Here is a 25,177-nt window from a genome sequence, read left to right on the forward strand (position 1 = left end):
CCTCTGAATAGTTCTGATGCACCCCATCTTTTGAACACATATGTGCCTTGAGCCTCTCTTTTTAAGCTGACAAGCTTGCCACTTTCTTCCCCTTGTTTCCAGCATTGTGTGTACAGTAAGACCCTACCATTAAACCGGTAGTAGCTGCCCAACAGCTCCACACCCAGGCCTTACCTTCACATAAGACAGTGGGGCTGCATTTGAAGGTTCTTTGGTCTAGTTCCCGTTTACCATCTCGCCTTGAACACTCAGCCTACCCTGTTAGATACATATGTATGCATCACTCATGGGCAATTAAAGGAAGTAATGACGTCTGCATAAAACAGTTGAACCATCTTTTAATCTTGTTTATCCACAAAGATTCATATACCAAACTGAAATGTTTGTAGTGTGATCAGTGTTTTTCATTTGAATTTCATTACTAGATCCTGGGAAGACTCTACCTGAAGCTTCTGACTATAACATTGTGTGGCTGCAGACAGTGCCTGGAGAGACAGACAGTAAAAGTGGGATCCCGCCTTCTCTCATCACACTACACATCAAAGACTTTCTTAATGGACCAGGTATGGACTCACGATCGAGCACCTCTCTTCCCTGTGTGAACATAGAAACATGCCTCTGAGATCTGTCAGTAAGCTTGACTCTCTTGCCACACAATGAATAGTTGTCCTGTTTTCCAGAAATGTGCTCTCTTTTGACTGCCCATCCTAAAGATGGGAAAGCAAATGTGAGTCTGAGTGAGCAGCTGTCCATTCTGACAGAAGTGCCTCCCATTAAGGAATAGTTGTCTGGAAACTGAAGACACTGGACACTGTTGTTGCCTTTTCTCTTAATCATTTGTGTGCTCCTAAAGGAACTGTTGAAATTTTCTGTTCAGTTTTCTTACTTTTATGAAGAAAATGATATGGATAATGGGTGAGATTTACGATTCCTTACATAAAGGAGCACACATAGAGAAGCCCACTTCAAATGGGTTTTGAGAAATAGTAAGCACGAAGTTTTAGATAGATAGCTTAGTATCCAGTCTTCACACACTTCTAAAGAGTCAAGGCTAGCTCCCGTTACTCTCCCTGTCTATAAATAAGGAGACTGAGACCAAAACATGAAGAAAAGTAGCTGGAGTTGCAGGGTAGATGAGCTGTTCAAACAGTAGGACTTCGTGACTCTGAAGAGTGGATCTTCCATTGGACGAGACTAATCAGCACGGCTAGGTAAAAGTTTCCTTCTCTGTCTCCTACTCGTCTTGCAGACTCCCTCTTAACCTCTTCATCTACTTACTCTCTCTTCTTCTGACCTCCTTGGTGTGGTCTTTGCCATTTGCTTACTAGAACTGACTTTGTTTTCACTTTTGTCATATTCACAGGGCTTCAGAGTACATCTGTTGTCAAAGGAATATTGGTTTTTCATAAGAATTTTAAAACAAGGATATCCGACTGTCCTTCAATTTCCAGTATCAGTTAAAAGGGGAGCGTTTTGATAAGATGCACTACCCCTATACAGACCATGCTGAATGTATGTGCTATAGCCTGTCAGTCATTTCTGCATAATGGTAGTTAAAGAAGAAAGCCAGTCCTAATGCCTGAACTGAGTTAACCCTGAAACTGCCTTGCTGGTTGCACGGGCCCAGTTTTGCAGCACGTCTCCAGTGTTGGCTGTGAAGAACAGATCGTGTTCATAGTAAATATGTAGATGTGATCTTAGGAACTGACAAGAAAAGGGAAAGCTCATGGCTGAGGAAAGTCTTTGGGATGATGGACTACAGGAGTGTGTACCACACTTCCTAGTAAATGAGAAATACTGAATTTTATTGAATCCAAACACAATCAGTTGTGAGGGAAAAAAATAACATTTTATGTCCGACTAAGGAGAAAGTAAAGAGCATCTGCCATTGAACCTGTGGTGCCTGTTTCCCCTTCTTGTCAGCAGTTGCTGGGGATTTCCTGATTACAGAGCTGTTCTCTGTGCTAGCACAGGACGGCAGCATGAGACCAGCAGCGAGAGCAGAAACCGTCACTTGGGTTACTTCTTGCTCCTCACTTAGGCCCACTGCCTTGTTTATCTTACAATTGAGATTACTGATTTGCTTGTCAGAGTAGTGGCATATCTGAGTCAATGGTAGATTGAGCACCATATTTGCAAGACAAACAGGTACATTTAATTTTGAAGAGAAATGCCATTGTATGAGTGAATTGTTACATGTTCATAGCTTTAGCATTAGTGTGACAACATAGCAAAAGCATACGCATACTAAGTGGCTTTAAAGTATACTTACATTATCTTAAGGTACTTTCAAAATTTGGAAATGGATATACATCGTTTCTGATCTTATACTTTAAAATGATAGTGATAATGTATTTGGACATTCAAATTTTTAAGATATTGAATTAATGTCATTATTCCAACCATATTTCTTGACTTTGGGTCTGTACCGTTAGCACCTTTGTAGATGGCATTTTGGTTGCTCTGAGGTCTAGCTGAAAGTTTATTTTTTCACTGCACTACAGGTGCAATGGGTGCTGCCAGTCTAGACATTGTATCTTTTATAGCAAAGTGTTTTTTCTTTTGTTTTTACATTTATTTATGCGTATGTCTGTGTGTGCACATGTGTGTTACAGTGTGCTTGTGCAGGTCACTAGACAACATGCAGGAGTTGGTTTTGGTCTTAGAAATGGAATTCAAGTTGTCAGGCTTGGTAGTAAGTGCCTTTACTGTCTTTTAAATTATCTTGCTGGCCCAGAGAGGTTTTAATATGCCTGATTAAAATTCTTTTTAGGCTTCTATATAAACACATATTACTTCCTATCACAGGTGATTGTTTTCCAGAAAAAAAAAAATCAAGTTTTCAAAGCCACACCAGAAATTTATGGTAGAGGAGAAGAGAGTTACAGAGGAAGAGGAACAAGCTTTAGGTCATTTATTTTATTGTGGAAAACATTGAACATGGGTTAATTTCTTTAAACTCTGATTGATTGATTGGTGATTGATCTGTTTGTCTTGTGTTAAGGGAAGCTTAGTTGGAATCGTATGTCCGCTCTGTGACGTTCCTTCTAAAACACTAGCCTAAAAATGAATGCTTCAGAGTTCACTGAGACAAATTCTTCCTTCCAGCTCACACATGGGTAGTAATCCACTGACGTATTTCATTTCTTTCACTGTCTTGCCCATTTGTCTCATTACAATTAAGAATTCACGAAAGCTATAGCAAACAGTAGGATTAATTGAAAGAAAATCACAAGGCACTTTAAAATCTTTGTACATATGAAGAACATATTGTGTTTACATACCGGCAACTCGATAAGATTACAGGTTTGGGATTTGTTATCAGTAGTAGACTGCTAAGAGGCCTGTCATTGGCTATTAGGTAGTTGCTAGGTAGCTGACTGCTCAGAGGACTGTCATTCGTGCTAGGACTAGGTAACAGCTGCAGCTCACAGTGTCCTCCACTGCCATTTCTTCATTTTTAAAGAAATAGCACCACAAATAAGACCAAGTAAAGCAAATAATACTTCTAATTTTATTGGCAATACCAATGTTAGCATTAAAATCTTTCTGCAGTTGGGTTTTAAATATGTGTGCACATCAGTCATTACCAAAGAGTCCTTCCTGCTACATCTCTGAACTGTGTGTTTCTATTTTCCTTTTGCTTGTTTTCTAGACTGGGCTATGGTAACAATAAAAATTAGGGTCTTGGGGTTGAGGATTTAGCTCAGTGGTAGAGCGCTTGCCTAGCAAGCGCAAGGTCCTGGGTTCGGTCCTCAGCTCCGAGAAAAAAAAAAAATAGGGTCTTGAAATGTAGAGGGAAAACTGATTGTAAGTGCCTACCCTATAAATTCCCTCAAAGGATATGAACATAGTTGCTCGTGGATTTAGTCTCTCAATAAGATGGCTGTCCTTTAGCATTTAAATTTATAAAAATGATCCTGAGTTGTTGAATATTCCTTTATTTCTCTGTGTTTTTAAATAGTATATTAGGCAAGTGATAGACCCCCAACCTCCATATCACAAGCTCCCTGAAGGCCTTCCCAAGCCTCATCTCCTTCCTCAGAGGCAAACAGTGCCCATTAGCAAAGTCAGTGGCTTGGAGAAACCCACGAAACAGCAGCTACCACAAGCTCTGGAATGGTATTTCCAGCAGGTGAGAGATTAGTTGGAACAAATTGGAGCCATTGCAGTTTAGCTCTCCTGTTTTCTTTCAACCTGTTTTTAAAATGTCGTCATTTTAATACACAATCTGAGCCCTACCGAACAGTCCACAGCAAGCTAATTTGAATCGTATGATGTGTCACTGCCCTCAGCTGACATGAGCTCTATTCCATGTGTGAAGCCATAATAAATCCATTCCCAACCGAGGAAAATTCCCTGTGAGAAGGTGAACTAATCCAGGCCTCACGCTGGCATGTTAGCCCCTGTAATTGAAAGCAGGGCCACCTGTTCCCAGGACATTTGGCCTACAGAGAAAAAAAAATAGTGTTAGATCAGATATTTCTTATATTGAAAAGCCACTCATTCTTCTTGCAAACTCAAATTCAGCTGTGGAGTGTTCACTGTGACATCACACACGACTGTAGGAATGTGCTTATGTGAGCCCAGTTCAAAGTTTGTTAAGCATAGCCATTCGTAACTTTGAAATGATTTTTTTTTTAATTTAACCAGAGCTGACAGGTGAGCAGACCTGGTAAGAATGCAGACTTTTCTAATTAACTCAAGGTCATTTATAAAGACATGTGGCTCCCTGGGATTTTTTTTTCCCACTAATATTTTGCACAAAAAATTCTGAACCATTGTCACTTTAGCCATGAAGTGATATCTAAATAACAACAAAGAACAGAGTGTCAACGTGGGACACCATCCCTGAACAGTTCCGGCTTATTGTGCATTGATAATTAACATACCACATTCATCATATCCTTGAAGTAGTGAGATTATAACAAGCGCGGACTCTGAAGTTCTCGTCTCTCTTCCTGCCTAGTGTGCACTGTGTTACAGTAGAAACAGCTACTGAGGCTTTGTTCTCCTAAAAGAGTCTCTTTTTGAGTTTTTCCCTGTATAACATGTTCATTAATTTCCCCATCTGGTTTTCAGTTTTTCTTACTTCGTGTGTGTGTGTGTGTGTGTGTGTGTGCATGCCCTTACTTGTTTTTAACCCTATTTCTCCTTCTCTTCCTCCTCCTCCTCTTCCTCCTCCTTCTTCTTTTCTTCATCCTCCTCTTCTTCTTCCTCTTCCTCCACTTCCTCTTCCTCCTCCTCCTCCCCTCCCTTCTCCTGCCTTCCTTCCTTTCTTCTTCCTCTTTCCTTCCTTCCTCCTTCCTTCTTCCTCCTCCTACTTTTATGTGTTACATCCAGACCACAATCTCTCCTTCCTCCAACTTCTCCAAGTTCCCCCCACGTCCTCACAGGGATGTCAAGCAAAGCATAGCATAACAAGTTACAAAAAGACTAGGCACAAACCCTTATATCAAGACTGGACTGGGCAACCCAGTAGGAGGAAAAGGGTCCCAAGAACAGGTTCATGAGTCTGATACACCCTCATTCCCACTGTTAGGACTTCCACAGTAGCTTCAAGCTCCACACCCTAACATGTATGCAGAGGACCCAGCTCAGACCCATGCAGGCTCTGTGGTTGTTGCTCAGTCTCTGTGAGTGCTTATCCTTACAGAGTGGGGTGGGGGTGGGGGTGTCCTCCTCCTGTCCCTGGCCTCTCTGCCTCCTATAACCCTTCCCCCTTCTTCACTGAGTGCCCCCGAGCACCACCTACTGTTTGATATAGGTCTCTGTATCTGTTCCCTTAAGTTACTGAATAAAGCCACTTTAATGGTGACTGGGCTAGGCACTAATCTATTTGTATAGCAGAATATAATCAAGAATCATTTCATTGACTTTTTTGAGATGGTATCAGGTTCTGTTCCTTCTCATGGCCTGGGGTTCAAGTATGACCAATCTTGGTTGCCCATTCCCACAAGTTCTATGACACAATTAACCCAGCACATCTTCTAGACAGGACAGATTGTAGCTTGGAGTTTTTGTTGCTGGATTGGTTTCCCAATCCCACCACTGGAAGGAAGCCTTGCCTACTTATAGAAGATGGCCAATTTAGGCTCCATATCCCCCATTACTAGGAATCCTAGCTCGGGTCACCCATATAGATTCCAAGGAGTTTCCAGTGCACTAGGTTTCCACACCACCCCCCAATACTCTCTAATTCAAGTTGTCTCTCCCAGTACTCTCCTGCCTCCTTCCATCCTGCCTCCCCCAGCCCTACCTGATCCCTCCTGTTCTCACATCCCCACCGGCCCCAGTCCAAATTCAGTCTGTTCTATTCCCCTTCCCAGGGAGATCTGTGCATTCCCCTCTTGAGCCTTCCTTGTTACTTAGCTTCATAGGGTCTGCAGATTGTAGCATGGTGATCGTTTTTAGGCTCACTATCAAAAATCACAATCCTCTTTCTCATACTATATTCTTCTATACTGTGGTTTTGCTGGCTTTAATAATTTGTTTGCTGGTTTTTAAAACTTCTTACACATCCTAAACTATTCCACTTCTGCAGACCCATTTGACTTGAATTAACATATGTACTTAAGTTTTTTAAAGTAGTAAGATAGCACTTAGGGACAGTAATGCACCATTCAGATAGATTTTATATGGACGTAAAGTAGAAATGCTAAGGCTTAAATCCACAATATGTGTGTATATAAGTATATATGTTATAAATATAATGCATTTATATAAATATATATGTAATAAATGTATATGTATATGAATGTTTATATGCATAAATATATGCATGTATATGAACATATGTGGATATATAATATAAATGTGTGTATATATGTATAAATATGTGTATGTGTATGTATATAAATATATTTGTATGTATAAATGTGCATATGAATGTATATAACTATGCATATAGATATATGTGTGTCATATTTTAGCTTTCTTAGTGGAACTCTATTCTTAAGTTCTGCTGTTGCTGAACCCGTTACTCAGTGGGATACATTCGGTGATATTTTAAACTTTCTGGATGTGGAGTCTAAGTAAGATATCTGTCGAGAACTCCTGGTGCCCCCGCACTGTGGCGACCACTCTTAGCCCTGCAGGAGTAATTTTCCTGGTGCCCCGGCACTTACTTCAGCAGGCCCTTTCTTCAGTCTCTGGGCCCCAGCTCTGCTTGGATTCCGTTACTGCTGTAGTGCTCACATGTACATCTAAGAAGCATAAACCAGTTAATAAAACCCTAAGAGCCTTAATCTTTCCATTTTCTGAGCTTTATGGGTTCCAGTCTTCAGTTTCAGCATATTATCATGGCTTATTTTCTCCATGATTTCTCAGAGCAAAGCTGTAAACTTGATGTTAAGCTGCCAGTCAAGGAAAGACCTACAATTTCAAAGCAGGAGCACGTTTATTATTATTTTACCCTTAGTTTCCAACTGTAATTCCTAGTTTTGAAAGAAATATAGAAAGTGAATGAGGCCTAGATCTTTTCATTTGTTTGTTTGATGCAGGGTCTCACTGTGTATCACTGGCTGACCTGGAGCTCACTGTGCAGACCAGGTTAGCCTTGAAATCAGAGCTCTGACTACCTCTGCCTCCGTATCGCCATTATGGCCGACTTTTAACAAGAGAGATTCATTTTTGAAAGCCGTTTACTTCCATCCCAGCTTTGTGTACAGTCAGTGGAACCGTATGTGCAGGGGCTTAGAGTCGCCCAGTGGGTATAGGCCACCTACCAGTGCTCCCACCAAAGGAAAAGGGAATCTATCCTCAGAAACTGTCAACTGCCATCCACTCCTTAATGGGCATCAGGAGACTTTCCCTGGCTCATGCTAGAATGTTCGCTCGGATAATGTAGAGATCTTGTTTAGGTGATGAGCAGTGAGTCCCTCTGTGTAATAATCATGTGTCAGGCCGTGTGTGTCACAGCGCTCCTCCCCACCTTCTCTTACACTCTTTCTACCCCTCCTGTCTTAGTGTCTCTGAGCAAGGGGGAGGCTTGAGTGACGCTGCAGTCTGTGGCTGAGCGTACACAGTGGCTTATTTACAGCACATTGAACAATAATGCCTCTGCTTTACCCACTACCCTCTGTAAGAAGCTTTGCTAACCAAGTTGAGAGCAGCACAAATCTATAAATGTAAACATAAATATTTAGAAGCGAGTTTGACAATATGGCCATTTAGCAAAACCACATAAATAGGTTCACCCTAGGGCCTCGGACTTCTCTAGCCATGGTTCGGTTTGTTTTGTTTTGTTTTGTTTTGTTTTGTTTTGTTTTTACCATGTTTGTAGTATGAGGCATGAATTCCCTCCTCTAAAGCAGACCTCAAATCTAATCAAGAGAGAGTTTACTATTCCCATAAACAGTTTTTGACTACTGTACAGTAGATATGCGTTGTTTATGTGATGGGTCATTGTTATAGTCTACAGTTCAGCCTGGGTAAGATCACTGGTGTCTTTTCTCATCCAGCAACCAAGAGAGCACTCTAGAGCTATATGAAGGCTAACCTGCAGGGATACAGTTTTTTAGTTGATTCTTCCCAGTTCTCTTACATCACACCTGTTGTTGTCTCTCCTTTTAGTATAATTCTTCCTTGGGTTAACAAAGAATGCATTTTAGAAGGGGGCTAGTAAGTTATAGGTGAGAGAAGAGAAGAGAAGAGAAGAGAAGAGAAGAGAAGAGAAGAGAAGAGAAGAGAAGAGAAGAGAAAGGAAATACTGGGGTCAGAAAGTGTCAAGCAGATAATTGTGATGGGGATGGGGATGGGAGAAAGGCAGGGAAAGAGAAGGGTTAAACAAAATTGTGCATATGTACTTGAAGAAGCAAAGTGATTTTTGAATAACCCTTATACCTTTTTATTTCAAGAAATTGCTTTTAGTACCAAATTTTATTGTATCGAATCAGCAATGCACATGAGAGAGGAGTATAAATCCTCCTTGAAGGGCTCACAGTGGTTCTCTGCTAAGTGGCTCAATAATGGCCTTAGAAGTTCAGATACTGCTTATGGGAATGGTGAGATAATGCCCAGCAACACTGACATCAGTGTGGGCAGTCATTGTGTCAGAATTTCCCTATGAGAAAGAACCAGAGGGGCTGGGCACATGGTGGAGGCTAAGGAGGAAGAAAAGAAACAGGCACCAGATTCTAACCTCTGCTTACACAGCTCCCTCTGACTTACCTGATCCTGCAGCTTCCCAGGGGCACAGCCCCAGGCCTTGTTTGTGCTGCAACCCCAGCTACCTCTTTTATTTGAAAACTTATAAGTGTCCCACTGTAGTTTTCACTTGTCCAATCCTAAGGCTGCCTCTACATCTGCCTAATGAGTGTACCTCAGTTCTCCCTTCCTCTTGTTCTTCCCTTCCCTCCCTGTGGTGTTGAGGTGTCCTTACAACTCCTAATGCTGAGGGTGTGCTTCCTGTGTGCTCTCATCACTGAGCTGTTATCTCTCATGCATCCCTCTTTTAGTCAAGTCCTTTGAAGGGGACTGAGCTGTGCTCACTGCTTCCCTGTGCAGGTCACCCTGTGCCCTCCTTGGCAGCTTCAGAGCAGCCTGCCTCTGAATTACCATTCACTTCACAGTTCCTGACCTTGTCCTAGATTAGCCACTCCGGCTAGGTTCAGGAATCTTGGCCTCCTTCCACTTTCCCTCTGTTTATCAAGTCAAACCTCTCTTCTCCCTGCCCTCTTTGCCCCTTCCTCTGCGGTTCCTAATATAAATTGGTTTTTGTTTATGTGTTTATTATTTAATTTGATTCCTGTTTGCTTGTTTAAGTAAGAGTGTTGTAGGAGCTTTTGTGACATTCCATCAGGATGCAAATGTTATCTAAAGAGCTTTTTGTGTGATGTCTGCAGACACTGATCCTCAATGTCTAAATTCTTGAGAGGTTGTAAATCCAGTTTCCTAGTTCTTACATTTCTGTTTGATATATTTATTAGCTGCCATATTGTTGTAAAGAGAAACAGTCCCTTGCCTACTGTTTGGTTACTCTGGAGTATCTGTCCTCACAAAGCAGAATAATTCATTCTCCTTTCTTATCCATTTCAAAAGTGCCTCTCTCATCCCAATGATGACCAATTTGATGGCATTGCATGGTATTAATTTAATCCTATATCTTTTAATGATGTTCAGATCATCACATCATTTGACAGTAGGAGACTTTCTTGATATTTTGAATCCTTATGCTCACTCTCTCAGGGATCCATGCTTCCTGTCTCCCTTTGTGCTCTTAATTCCATCCACCCAAGCCAAGAGCCCTGTCCATTGCAGTCTACTTGTTTCCTCTGGTTCTGTGCCCTGGCCTGTGCATTCACTCTAACCCCAGTGACTCAGTCCCTGGCCTGTGCACTCACTCTGACCCTAGGGACTCAGTCCCTGGCCCGTGCACTCATTCTGAGCCCAGTGATTGTTCTTTTTTCACAAGCAGCTTGATAACAAAAACTTCACATTGCTAGAGTAGGTGATATGTTTAGCCCTGGATTAGTTTCTTTTCTTGCCACAGGGACAGAACACCTGACACTGTCAGACTAAGTTCAGGAAGGAGAGGTTTACATTGACTGGTGGTCAGGCTGTGTGGTCTGTTTGGCAGGTCTGGCATGACAGCAGGAGCAGCAATAGAAGGCTATGACTTTCTCTTTCCCCTCCTTATTCCCTGCAAACCCCATCCCCCACCCTGTCCATGGGGAAGTGCTGCTCACATCTACAGCAGTTCTCCACACACCTTCTCACTCCTCAGTTAGACCTCCCCAAAAAACACCCTCATGGAAGCTCCCCAAAAGTGTGTTTCAGTAGGCCTCCAATGAGATTGACAACCCAAATGAACAATCATGTCTTTATATAGGTACTTCCTTGAGGAGAGATGCTCACTACATGAGTTTAGAGTTTACACTCATGGGAAAAACAAACCATTGGGATCATCTTCTCATTGTAATTTCTATGCCGTGGTCTGAAGTAGGACAAGGAAGCATCTAAAAAGACAGCACTTGGTCATAAAAATATACAACTAAATAACTATCACAATAGTGATGATGCCAGATTACAATGAAAGCACCACCGATGATTCAAGTGAAGATTGCCAGCAGCATGTAGAACAGAACATACCCAGCCTTTTATTGAAGCGTTCAGGTCTACCCCTGCTACAGACCTTGGTGTCTTACCTCCAGTGAGAACACACTGATTTCACTGTTATCAGGTCTCATTACTCTGACTACACAGCTCCATTGTCCACTGTCAGGATATTTTTTTTTGAATAGCGTATCAAAAATCAGAATTTGAATTATTAAGTGAGAATGTATGTGACCCAGTAATAAGAGGAAAGTGGATTTTACTGAAAAGATTTTGTTGACATTATCCAGGACATTAATCTGGATGATGCATTTGTTAGTTCTGTGTTTTGCACTTAACCCCTGTGGTAGGACTGGGAACAGCACTGTCCTTGTGTGCACAGCCACCCAAGTGCACTGGTTCCCAACTGAGCTTTACTTGTCTAGAATAAAATAGTGTCCTTTACAGATAAAATTCCAAAGGAAGAAACACTTGCAAAGAATCTCTCCTTTATGGATGTTATGATTTGAGTATAACAAGCCATATTGAACCCATTGGGGTTTTGGTAAGAGATTTCATAATACATCATAAATGTAAGTAATATGATGACTAATGCTTCAAGTCAAGTTTGAACATTTTAAATGAGAAAATAGCTGGAACCATTTTCAGGAAACTTTTCCAGTTGGTGTTTGGTCCCCCACAAGGTGTGCATTACCATCAACTGAGGAGAATCACCTCTGGGACTTGAATTCCCTCTCTGTTCTCATTACTGCAATATGATTCTTCCCCTTTCCCTGTGAGGTCACGTTGTAGGATGATAGCCAATGAAATAACTTCAGGGTCTCTGTGGCAGGCTAGTCTCCATCAATCTGCTTCCTAGTAGCACTTCAGAAAGTTTGGAAGGGTAATTAGGATGTAATAATTGACAGCCTCAGGTTTATTCAGTAACTTAAAGATACAAAATATGTTCCAGGCTTGGTAAGAAACTGGATCTGCAGACAAGATGACTCAGCTGGGACATTCTGTTGCTACATTTTCCTTAAATCTAAACTTTGAAAATAGTCAGTTTATTACGGTTCAGTAAGGATTATGAAAAAATTCAAAACTCCCAAGTCCAAGAATCTGATAATTGGACTAAAGGCCACATTTGCAGTCTGGCTGATTCTAGCTATGTTTGCAGTTCTTGTACAGTATTGTTCTGGATAATTTCCTGCTGTGTCTCCATCAAAACACTTCTGAGTCTGTTTCTTCCATGGTTTTATTTTAGTGATGAGGTTACTTTATCAACTGAATAGCAAAAGTAGATAGTTCACTTTTTATTTTTCTTCGTTTGAACATAGCACACTTAAAAATAATTTCCCATTTTTGAAAATATTCTCCTTGTCCTTATAAAACTGAAAATATTCATCATGAAGGCACTAATTTTCACACTCACACAGACACACACACACACTGGCTAGCTTGGTAGTATGGCTATCAGCACAAATGTGTTGAATGAGAAGCATGACAGCTGTGATGTCACTGGAAGAATTCCCATGCACTGCTGACCTTACACCCCAGCAAGTGTGCTAGTTGGTTTATGGCGCTGCTCTTCTGCAGTGAGGTTCCGGTTCCTTCATGGACCTGATACTTGGGAAGGAGTAGGGCTTTGGATGCTTGTTTCACCCAGCTTTTCTTCTTTCCACCGATCTGCCCAATGTGCCCAAAGAGCGCTGTCTCAGGAATATTGTCTACATGTACAGTAACATGTATTTTTCAAGCAGTGTGGCTCTACATGGTGAGCCGGGACAAGGGACTCTGGTGGCTGAAAAGCACCGTTGCACTACATATAAAGATAAATTTTCAAGATGAATAACTGTAGTGTTTTGAATGCCTCCCTATTTCCTCTGGAAAGCTATGTTGCCATTATCTCATGCTATGTGTTGTTCTCTAGGATTTCAGCTCCCTAAAAACTTGGATCAGTTGTGCTCCGTGACTAGGGCAGTTTACTTGTTAGACCAAATTCGTCATCATCTAGAGATTGAAGAGCTAACATATACAGAGCTGCTTGGATGCCACAGAGACAAGATCAGTGCTTTAGGGACAGCGAGGAGCTCTCGTAGTCAGACACTGCTGATGGCCAGTTACTCAGAATCCTCATTAAACCACACTTCTTACTCAGAAGACACAACCGATGACTAAGAAACAGAAGCAAGCCCTGAGACTATTTCACATTCTGGGGAATCTTGCTTCTGACTTCACTGATGCTTTAAGAGATTCTCCGTGTAAGGAAGCATGCCCTGTATCAAGACCCAGCTGACCATGTATGCAGTGCTACTGTCCTGGAGTCTCCAACAAGACATAAGAAAGGAAGCTATACTTGCCTTCTCAGTTTTGTACTATTATTTTTTTAATCAGTACCATAGTCCATCCTTTGATCTGCTTAAGGAAACTATTTTAATTTCCGAGATTCAAGAGTCATTCAGTAAAATAAGGTCAATAATATAGCTCAGATACACGTGTAGTCAAATAGTGCCAAAATGGCTACATTTTTAGTATATGAACTTTTGTTTTCTGAATTAATCAGAATTTGAATTGTACTGGTAACAAGAGCCTCCATTTAAAATGTATTCTGTAATATGATCACAATGTGTGAAAGACTGTGCTCATTTAAGATGCCACCAAGAGACCTGTGCTCTGAGTTCTACTAAGCCAACTTAGGTTTAAAGCTCCTCATTTCCATCTGCCTCATCCTTTGGTCCTAATAAATTTAATAGTGGCCCTATGATTCTGCTAACACTTAGAAATGATATGCCATCATTCTCAGATTCTGAAAAGGGGCCACCATGACCTCATCATCACTTATGGTTCAGGATCAGTGTTGGACTGTATTGTCATGAGAACTCTGGGAGGAGTAGAAGCTTAATCTGAAAACCACACTGAGATCGTTGGGAGACACTGTATAGAAGAAGGAATCTGACTCAGTTTGCAGTACTCCCAAAGCCACAAGCTCATTTAAACCCATTTTATTAGCCTTTGTGATGTATGTGTGGAGCTCTGAGAACGGGACGGAGGTTATCGATCAGCACACACACTCACGCCCAGCTTTTTATGTTAGGTTTCAGCATAGAGCAGCCATGTCATCTGCAGATGAGCACTGTTTTACTTTTTGCTGTCCCAGTCTGCATACCTTTTCTTTTTCTCCCCTGATGGCTGTAGATTCCAGTATGATGCTATGTGTAATTAGAATGGACACCCTTACCTATTCCTGATCTCATGGAGAAAAATTTCATCTTTCTTATAATGCTAGCTGAAGACATACTGTATATGGCATTTATCAGAGTAAAATACTACTCTCATTTGATGTCTTGCTTAGGAGTTCTTATTTTGAGTAGATATTGGATTTTTTTCATTTTTTTCTTCATCAATTGATCTTTTTCTCTCTAAGATATTAATAATTTTATATTAGTTAATCTAACCTTGCAGTTCCAGAATAAACCTTACTTGGTTATAGATTTTTAAAAATGTTTTATAATTGTGTGTGTGTGTGTGTGTGTGTGTGTTGCATTCTCATGTACATCTGGAGGTCAGAGAACAACTTGCAGTAGTCACATCTCTCTTTGTCACATTTGACAGAAGGTGTCTTTACCCACTAAGCCATCTTGCTGGCCCTTGAATGTGGTCTTTTGTGTCTCTGGTGCTGAGAGATGTTGATCGAGTTTCTTATCCTGTCACAGCTTTTTTAACATCAAGAATGATTCCATAAAATCACTTCAGGAGTGGACTCTCTTTGGTTTTCTGGAACACAGAAAAGAAAGGAGCTTCCCATAGAAGACCTTCCATTACGCCCCTCTGTCTGCACCATGACAGTCATGTCTGGATTTGAGGCTCCTGCTTTTCCAAGCCAAAGGTGGAGGGAGAGTACACGAGCATACTTAGCACCACTTTCGTAATGTTTGGATTCAATACAGGTTTTCTCTGTATAACCGCAATGACTGTCCTGGAACTCACTGTGTAGACCAGGCTGACCTCAAACTCACAGAGCCTGCCTCTGCCTCCTGAGTGCCAGGAATAAAGAACTGCGCAGCCGCGTCCAGCTTGAATTCTTTATTTGTTTTTATTCTTTTATTTACCTTTGGTTTTCAGAATCTTCAAAATGGCTGTCTCTATAAATTTTATAGTTTTAACCTTTCCAGTGAAGAGACAGGGTTCCATTTTCTCTGGGTTTCTGAGATAATATTTGAAACAACAGAAGGAAAAGGCACATTATGTACTTCAAGGCATGCTTAATAACTTCGCTCTGGGGAGCAAAGTGGATAAAACAAGCTGAAACCACGTTTCCTAGACCAAGAAACTTTATGTTCACACACTGGGACATGGATTGTCATATGTAGGTAAACAGCCACATGGAATTTATACTTTTATTGATACATAACAAATTACAACAAATGTGAATTTTGTCTCTTACAGTACTGTAGTTGTGCCTAGGATAGGTTCCTGTGGTTGTCTGTGAAAATATGTATACTGTTTGAGATCAGCAGTAATGTGGAGACTTGTAAAGAGAACCTACACTCCAGTTGTTCTTGTGTTTGTGGGGAGAGCCTAGTGCCTGGGTAACTGTTGTCCAACTGTAGGCCACACTTAGCACAGAGAATTAGATCAGCCCCACTAGATAACATTGGAGGCCTGATTCAGTGTACTAAGGACGACAGCGTGCAGTTGGGGTCTTCATAACTATCGTGACAGAGAACTCATGTAAAGACAGCCTGCAGACATTATAGAACCCTGAAGAGGAACACAGGCTTCACCTTGTGAAAGAACTTCTAAAAGAAAATTCCAAGAATTATTCGAACATTAGCGAATAGACAGACACAACAGAAATACAATATTCACATTGAGCAAATGCCTAGTGTTGTAACATAGTATCAATTGGGAAGAACGGGTACTATAAACTGAATCTTTAAAGGTGAGACTGGCAATAGCTACAGCTTAAAGGCAAGATTTTTGTGCTTCTTTCATAAGGAACTTAACTTTCTATATCATAAATGAATAAGCATTAGAAAAGAGTTGTAGCCAGAGGTAAATGTCATGGCTTGTGCAGCTTGGGCCTTAGAACCCTGATTAGGGAGGTGGGAGGGAGTGGGGAGGTGGGAGGGGAGCACCCTTAAGGAGGCAAGGGTGGGGGATGGGATAGGGGGTTTCCAGAAGGGAAACCAGGAAGGGGGATAACATTTGAAATGTAGATAAAGAAAATATCCAATAAAAATGAAAAAAATCATTAAATAAAGAAGAAAAGAAGAAAAAGAGTGTCAATAAGCCACACCCTTGGGCAGGACTGTGAGTGTCCTGGACTGCCCTGGTGGTGTTTGTATTGTGATGCTAATTCTGCTTCCCTGAGAGGGGCAGCCTTGGAGATGAGGAGTGGATCAAGTACTCTGGTGACTTCTGGTGATCCTTCTCCCCTTCTTAACTGGTAAAATAGAGCCTGTGATTGGGCAGTGGAAGGGAAAGGTGGAGCTGAAAGTTTTAGAGAGGGAAAGAGAGGGAGGAAGGAGAGGGAGAAAGAGGAAGAGGAGATAGAAGGAAGATGGAGTAAAAGCAGGTGGCCTGGAGGAACCACAAATAGCAAGGAGTCACCTAGCTGGGGAACAGCTAGGTAGATCTGCCCAGTCTGGGTGTGCAGCTTATACATTAACAAAGTCTGTTTATAGATAATTTTGATCATTTTGTATTATAAATAATACAACAATATTTATATTATCAGTTTTGATTGTTCTTCAGTGTGAGTTTATGCAAAATGAGAAAAAAAGTCATGATGCATGACATCATATTGCCCTTGACTTTAATGTCTTTAGAACATTTTCCCAAAATGAACACATTATTCAGCTGTCAGATTTAGCTTTTATGTGAAAGTTTGTGTGTGTGTGTATATATATATATAATGTAAGTAAGTTCACAGTTACTAATTTACTAGTATTTTTATGAAAGAAAACATTTAATCAATAAAAAAGGACTTATAGACACATGCAGTAACTCTGGGATTGTCTGGGGTTCTGCTATCACTTCAACCTAGACCCTCAGTGTGTTTATTAGGGAAAGTCAGTCATCTCTGTAGACAAGCAGTCACATGTGGACAGAAAAGGCTGCAGCTGCTAGTGTTTGTGCACACCTTACTCACAAACACTCATGCTTGAACTCCTGAGACGAGCTTCGCCACAGCCCTCTTTGACCTGGCCCTTATGTGGAAGCAGCTTTGCACTAGTCTGCATGGTTCTGCAGGTCTGAAGCTTTGAATCCTCCACAGGACCATGCCCATATCGTAATGCACATTGATTGCCTCAGGACTCCACTCACTCAAGTCTTCCCGTGCTCCCTACAGGTATACCCATCAGCATTACCCTCAAAACCAATACTGGGTAAATTACTGTACGGCTCAGCATTAAAAGAATGCCTAAAAGAGAAATCATTTAGAAAGGCTTTATAATAGATGAACAAGATCAAAGGCAGTGGATATTTCCATTCTGTTTCAATATACCTGGCAAGTACTCCACAGTGTCTCGTGAAATGCACTGGAAGCAGCCATGAGAGGCTCTGCAAATGCTAATAGCACCCCTAAAAAGGTGGCCTAGAAATAACTTAAGAGTTATGTCTCAAAAGACAAGTTAGACAAAGTAACTAGACCTAGGAATAATTTGTATCTGTGTTCTGAGAACACAAAGATAGCTGAGGGATGGGGTCCATCTCAAGGTAATGGTTGCCAGCTTTCATGCCTTCCTTCCATGAGTGTTAGACCTCTCTTCAGTTAGAGAAGAATGGATCCTTATGTTGCCCAGTTGGCATAGAGGGTCTTACTGGGCAACCTCCTGGATGCGTGACTAAGTTGTTACTATCAGTACAGAAAAAGTACTTTAGCTTCAAATTTCTTGGTATGAAGCTGCAGCCAGTGGGTGGGGGCGGCAGCACACAATTTCGTCAACTTTAATTTTATTTGCTAAGGTCGTTCTCAGATTCTTGCTGTGTTACTTGCTGTGAGGACAGAACAGGTAAATGAACCATCTGTTTCCCCACAACATTTATCCTACTACTTTGTGTAGAACTCCAAATTTTGCAAGTGAAAAATGTCTTTCATCAGCATATGTTGCTGATTAACTGAGTATCCACATGCAGAATGAAGTGGACTCTGTCCCACACAAGGCACAAAGATTAATTCACAGAAGATCATGGACCTAGATGTAAGTGGAAAACTATAAACCCCTTAAAAGAATCATACATATAAACTTTGTGATCTTAGATTAAGCAGTATAAGCCTCACAGAAATTAAAACATTCAGTGTTGAAAAGCTGAAAATACTGTGCTAAAAAGTAGTCAAATAAAGTAAAAAAAAAGTTCAACTGAATGGAATAAAATATTTGCAAATCATGTATCATGTGATAAGAGAATTTTAAAAACTTCCAATTAAAAAAAAACATTGCAATTAAAAAAATGAGCAGAGTTGGGGAGTACAGAGATAGCTCAGAGGGTAAACCGCTTCCTGCACAAACATGAGGGCCTGCATTCGGATCCCCAGGGCTTGCATGAAGCCATACAAAGTAGCACACATCTTCAATCCTGATGTTCTCCAGTCAGTACAGGAAACTCCCTGTGAGCTTTGTGAGCTAGCCTGGGGTATGTGGTGGAGAATGTGTGCAGACACTGAGCTGTTCTCTCATCTCATACATAAACCATAGCATGCCTGCCCATCTACAGTCACATATGTGTGTGTCTCTGTGTGTGTGTGTGTGTGTGTGTGTGTGTGTGTGTGTGTGTGTGTGTCTGCCTCCCCTCTCACACTCACACACTGGACAGAGTGTAAATACTCATTTTCTAAGCATTTATACAAATAGACAAGAAATACATGAGAAAGCATTCAACAAGTCAATCATTAGGGAAATCCAATCAAGGACAATCAAAATTAGCATGGATGCACCTCAAGAGGATGTTGATATACAAAGGAATCAAAGTACAAAGCATCAAACGTTTCATGGTTCTATTTGTATGCAGTGTCCCTAATGAGCAAGTACACAAAGACAGAGCTTGATGTTGTCTGAGGCCAGGGCTGGAGGATAAGTAATGAGTGACTGCTGAGAGCCCTAAGTGTCACTGTCCTGTGTCTCCGTGACACTGAGAGTGACTGTGTGTGTCTGTCTGTCTGTGGTGATAGTAATATTTTGAACTTAGAATGTGAATGTATCAATACGGTGTTTAAAAAGTAATTCCCGGACTGATGCGCTGGCACTCCTGGAGAAGATGATGTGCATGGTTGTACCCTCAGGACACTGGGTCAGGTCCTTACTAGCTCATACAGGTGACACCAGATGGAAACAGAAATGATAAGGCCAGCTTGACAGCATCTGACATGTGATACATGTGAATGGGGATATAGATTTTAAGAAATTTCCATTACATTTAGTTTAGTAATATACTTCAATGTTTATCAGTGCAGACTGTTCAGCAACTCACAGAATCTCTCCGCTTATAGCAGCTCATAACGGAGAAATGAGCACTTTTGCATAAACTTGGCAAGAAAGGGTCAGGGAGGCAACGTGGAGAGGAGACCCGTGATGTTTGGGATGGGCATTTTGTCTTACACTGCTCTGATCCTATGAGGAGCTCTGTGTCCTTGGGAGACCAGATGGCAGTTTTAGATAGGTGCCACCCTGGAAAACCTCCTCCAGCTTGCTGCAGAGCCCGAGCACAGTAAAAACGACCTTTCGGGGCGTGGGCCTTGCATGAGTGGCCAGCAGAACTGGTGGGTAGGCAGCTCACTGGGAATGTTCTTTCAGTCAGCTGTGAGAAGAGGGACAAGTAAAAGGACGCAGTGCTCTGGCACTTTGATTAGTGATTAACCGAGGAGCTCCAGTCACACATGTTTCCTTTTTCTTGTAGCCGACATCAGCTTGGATGTATCAAAACCTTTGAAAGCAAACTTAAGTTTTACCAAACTCGATCAGATAAATCATTTTTTAAAGAAGATAAAAAAGGCTCACAGCTCTGCACATAGCACAGAGACCTCCGCCTCATCAGATTCTATGCTGAATAGGGATGAGCCTCCCGTCTCCAAATGCTACCATGGAAAGTTGTCAAAGCCCAAAGTATACTGTGATGAAGCACAGAAGACATCATTTCAAGAAAACATGTGGAGAGTCATCTCCTGCTTTCAAAAAGTTTCTGTCCATACTACCCAAATTGTGGTCTCCATGGAAACTGTCCCACATCCTCATAAACCATGTGTGTTAGCATCACTGTCAAACCTCAATGGAAGCCTTAGTGTCAAAGCAGCACAAAAAGTATTTGGTAAGTGATGAAAAGGGTGTTGGGGGTGGAATGGAGGGAGGAGGGGAAAACACCATTTGTTAGCATGTGAGAAATGCAGTGTTTTAATGATTTAGAGTCATTAGAGATGAGAACAATTCTAGCTTGTGAATTTACTCCAGAAATTTGGATTTGGTTTGGCTTGGCTTGGCTTGGCTTGGCTTGGCTTGGCTTGGCTTGGCTTGGCTTGGCTTGGCTTGGATTGGCTGGGTTGGGTTGAGTTGGGTTGGGTTGGGTTGGGTTGGGTTGGGGTGGGTTGGGGTGGGTTGGGTTGGGTTGGTTTTGGGGCTATTTTCATTTTGTTTAAGGTTGTTTGTCTGTGTAAACAAATCTGTGAGCCAGGTATTTCCTAGCTGTAAACTGCTTCTGTCCGTGGCATCTCCAGGCACATTCCTGCAGCTGTTGTGGAACTAGGTTCCTTGTAGCTGAAATGGCTGTGGCAGCACAAGGAACTGAACTTTTGAAGCATTAGAACAGTGTTTTTCACAGTGCTATCTGTGGAACAAACACATCAGATCACCTGAGACCATACTGGGAATGCACGTACTAGACCCCCACCAGCTTATGAATCAGACTCTCAGTACAGAGTCCAGTCATCTGTACTTGGTAAGCCTTGCAGGTGATTCTAATACATTGCATCACTGGGAACTGATTTTCAAAAGAAAGATTGCCATGGTGCTCTACAAAGTTCCAAGCCGAAGCTGAAGTCTGGGAGAATATCACTGAGATGTGTTGTCAGGCAAGAACACCTGGCCGGGAAAGGCTGTGCTTCTGTGCACAGCCCACCCAAAGGGCCTAGCTGCTGAAAACTGGAGAGGAGCATGGAGCTAACTGGCAGTGACATCTCCATTTTTCTCCACTGCTACTATGACTAAGTTATGTGCTTTTCCACACTGAATCAGAAAGGGTGGGCACAAGGTATGTGAGGAGAAAAGTCAATACAGGCAGGAAATGACGGTTTCAGTCACAGAGATTGCTACTGGGAAAGCTGAGAGGCAAATGCAGAAGTGTCACTCTGAAGCAGAAGTCTCAAGAGGAAACCACATGTTTTCCCACAGTCCCATGAGAGCCATGTCCTTTTGTATGGCCTTGTGTAGAGGAGGGTTGTGGACTGCTTTTGGGCTAGATATGTCAGTCCCTAGGCTGTATACCAGAAAGTAACGAAGTGGCAGCCAGAGACTAATTGTAATTTAGTTCTAGAGAGCCAGTTTGAGCACAGTAGTTTAGGAGATTTTTTTTTGTTTTATTTTAATTTTTATAGTTGTGCAGTAATAACATTAGGCCAAAGTATAGATGGTGTCTTTCTTCCTCACTGACTGAAATATGTAATCAAGCCAACTAAAAACTTTTTTTTTCTTCCTTTTTTGTTTTTAAAGTTAGGAATGAAAAATGAAGGGTCTGAGGGACATGAAAGATTCTCAAACACTAGATAATACAGCACCAGGTCCTCCATGCCCACCCTCACACCTTCCTAAATGCTGTCCCTTCATGAGAGCAGGAAAAAGTTATGCCCCAAATAGAAGAACATGCTATAGTCCACTGCATGCAAGCCTGCTCCAATCTCATTGGCATTCCCTCTAAATTCATTTTTGAAGATATTTACCCTTCATAATTGTTTTTGTTATGATACAACTGAACACTTTATTTAGCTAGACAAATGGTCTATTTTTTGTAATTTTCCCTTTTATATTAGAAAAACTACATAACCCTCTTCTTTTATAGTTATGGTCTTTTATCTTGTTAAGCACCAAAATAGAAACATTCCTCTTGACCAAAATATACTTGATATAACTCTGTTGGGCAGTATCCAGCAAACATTTTAAAATAGTTTTTTAGAGTCACATTAAATCAAAATTGAAGTTAGTAATTTAATTTAAAAAGATACAATGAAACTATAACAAAATGTATTGTGTGTAAGTGAGATAAGGTTGGAGCAGAGTCTAGTTGTGGCTAAAGGCTGGCATCTAGGGAAGCTGTAATTGAGAGATTACTGCATAGCTCTTCTTGGTTTTGTTTTTAGTTGGGGGAGATAGGATCTTTTTCTGGATTCCAGGCTAGCTCTAAACTTGGCCTTCACACCAGGATCAGGACATACTTTGAAAAAAAAAGTTGTAACTGTATTTAAAAGAAAACAGTAATTTATCATTTAATACTGAGTTCACTATATAGTTGAATGTCTTCAAATTGCATGTTTTTCAGTTAATTTGAAATACATACAAACATGCATACTTTGGGTTTGTTTGGTTTGGTTTGGTTTGGTTTGAATTTTGCTTATTTTGAGATAGGATCTCACCATGTAGCTCTGACTGTCCTGGAACTCACTGTGTAGACCAGGCTTGCCCCAGATTTAGACATCTGCCTGCCTCTGCCTCCTTGGTGCTAGGATTAAAGGTGTGCCACCATACCTGACAGTTTAGTAGTCTTGATAAGTAACAAAATTCTCTCTCTCTCTCTCTCTCTCTCTCTCTCTCTCTCTCTCTCTCTCTCTGTCTCTCTCTCTCTCTCTCTCTCTCTCTCTCACACACACACACACACACACACACACACCCTCCCTCCTTCCCAGCAGCCATATTTCTTTTTGTAGTTTTCAAGCAGTGGTGTTCTGTATTCAACCCAATTTTTATGGTATATCTTTGAGCTCAAAGGAATGACTGTCAGGTTTTTATATGTTGACTCTAATGCAGAAATACTTCCCCTAGTCTTTGATTTTACAGTTTCTGTCACTATTGTGAGCATCTGCAGCAGCTGCACTTCTCAAATTATTTGCTGGACCAAATTGAGCACAGTGACAAAGTAGTCATCTCAGACGGGCTATTAAACAGAGAGGAATGGTTCTACACACAGCATAGCATCTGCTGTGCACATGGCGTCCTATAGAAGGACGCAAGATAAAATAATTGTCAAAATTTTTTCATTAAACCCTCAACAATTCGCACTTGTTTATCCAAATCTGCATAGCTCCCCAATGAGACAACACACTTGGGGTTTCTTCGGTTCTCCCTCACTTTCTCTTTGATCCTTTTTGATGTGCTGACTTTAATAAACACAGTCAAAAACACTGTGCAAGAACATCATGGAAAAAACTACAAAGGAATGGCCTAGCAACAGAGCTCTGCTAATCCCTAACTTACGTAGGCTATTTTTAGAGAAATATTTTTTTAACACTCTTTATGTGACAATGTTATATAAACAGGGAAAAGCAGTCCTTTCCAGATGAATTTTAATTTAGGAGCTGAAATAGATTTGTAATTCTAGAGGAATCCTATGTGCTAAGTAATTCCTAGAGAAACACAATTGGGAATGTGCTGTAGGCATGTTCCCTTACTTGTCAAAGGGATCAAAAAAATGAATTTGCCTAATGACTTTTTTTTTATCATCTAAGCTGTTAGAAACCTATGGAAAGTATGTGGGGAAGGAGAATAATAATAGCTAATGTTTCCCCCAATCCCTGATACATTTGTGCAACCTAGAGAGCTTTCATATTCACTTTATTCATTTAAAAAATGATATAGTAGAAATTAACTGAGCTTGTTAAAAGAATTCCCAACTTCATTTTGCAGGATAAAATAAAACACTCCTAAACTCTGAGTGTTTCAAGGGACTTGAGTCTCTGTTACTCCACTCTGCAGACGCTTGTGCAGCCATGACTCATAGAACTAACCCCTCTGCTAGATGCTCACGTTCTCCCACGTGGCTTGATGAAATTGCCCTTACAGTCTGATTGTAGAGGTGATGCCTGTAATCTCACAGGAAATCTTACGAGTGCTCTGCCTGTAACAGCAATCGAAGTTAGAAATTGTATCTTGTGTTCTGAAATATTTTAAAGTCGACAGTATTTTGCTGATACCTGTTAAATCTAACTCCTAGTGTAGTATGTTCTTTAAAAGTTGCCACTTCCCCTAACGCGGGCACACAGTGCGGTTCCCTTTTGCTGTTTGAAGCATGTCATGTTGAAGACACTCGAAGTATGTAGTTATAAATTCTGAACTGACAGTCTCTTTCCACAGGAGGGTGGGGACTGAGCTCCCCTGTCAGAGTAATTTATGGCTCTATTAGGATGGCACGCCTTAGATTTCCTTAGATTTCCGCAGACGAGAGCACACAGTTGAGAGCTGTGAAATCATTGTCCTGAGGTTGCCTTGCTCTTTCTCAGCAAGAGGAAACGACAAAGAAAAGAGGATGTACCTTGAAGTACCTTGATACCACAGGGGAAGAACCTGAACCAGCTGGTTGGCTCTTAGAATTGGGAAGCCATTGACAAGACTCTGGCCATGGAGACTGAGGACTTTTCTCCCAGGCAGTGAGCTGTACTTAATTTTGTATATAAACAAAATAAGAGAAAGGCAGTATAGCCATTTTTCTCCATGAAATTAGAATGCCTCCCTCATGTTCACCACATTCAGGACCAGCAAAACATTTAACATAACAGAAGCTAGCTCTCCTTTCATGCTCTGCAAGTGAAACCAGGTCATTGGTGCAAAGTGGTGCTGCACTTCCTGCTGTGCCGAGATCCCTGAGGGAAGTCTGCCTTCTTTGGATGCTTCAGAGATGCATGTTAGCACGATGAGAAATTAATTTCTTGACAGTTAAAGACAGGAAAAATTTAGCTTTTAAGGGTCCACTGAGGATGGAAGCATAAATATAAGCTAGTTGACAGTTATACAAACCACCAATAATCCTTAATGAATACTGGATATGGGCATCAAGGCCCTGACGTTTTTGACACTCTGTCCCAAGTAGCTTAAACCCAACACTCAAGGAAAAGTGGAATGCTCACTGGTCTGTAACATCTGGGGTTTTATTTGTCATTTTG

The 25,177-nt window shown here is 41.2% G+C and overlaps 1 protein-coding gene across 13 annotated transcripts in view; it reads left to right on the top strand.

Moving 5' to 3' along the window:
- Vps13b (vacuolar protein sorting 13 homolog B) overlaps positions 1 to 25,177 on the top strand; it is a 576,579-nt gene that overhangs the window by 385,086 nt on the left and 166,316 nt on the right. For 12 of the 13 annotated variants that reach the window (XM_039079215.2, XM_039079218.2, XM_039079219.2 and 9 more), the window contains 2 exons: positions 426 to 563; positions 19,939 to 20,346. In XM_039079215.2, the coding sequence (XP_038935143.1) occupies positions 426 to 563; positions 19,939 to 20,346 (546 nt within the window). Of the gene's footprint in view, positions 1 to 425; positions 564 to 14,750; positions 15,105 to 19,938; positions 20,347 to 25,177 lie in introns of those variants that run through there. The other variant, XM_039079224.2, reaches the window with a different exon arrangement.

This window comes from Rattus norvegicus, chromosome 7 (genome assembly GCF_036323735.1).
Source record: "Rattus norvegicus strain BN/NHsdMcwi chromosome 7, GRCr8, whole genome shotgun sequence".
Classification (NCBI taxonomy): domain Eukaryota; kingdom Metazoa; phylum Chordata; class Mammalia; order Rodentia; family Muridae; genus Rattus; species Rattus norvegicus.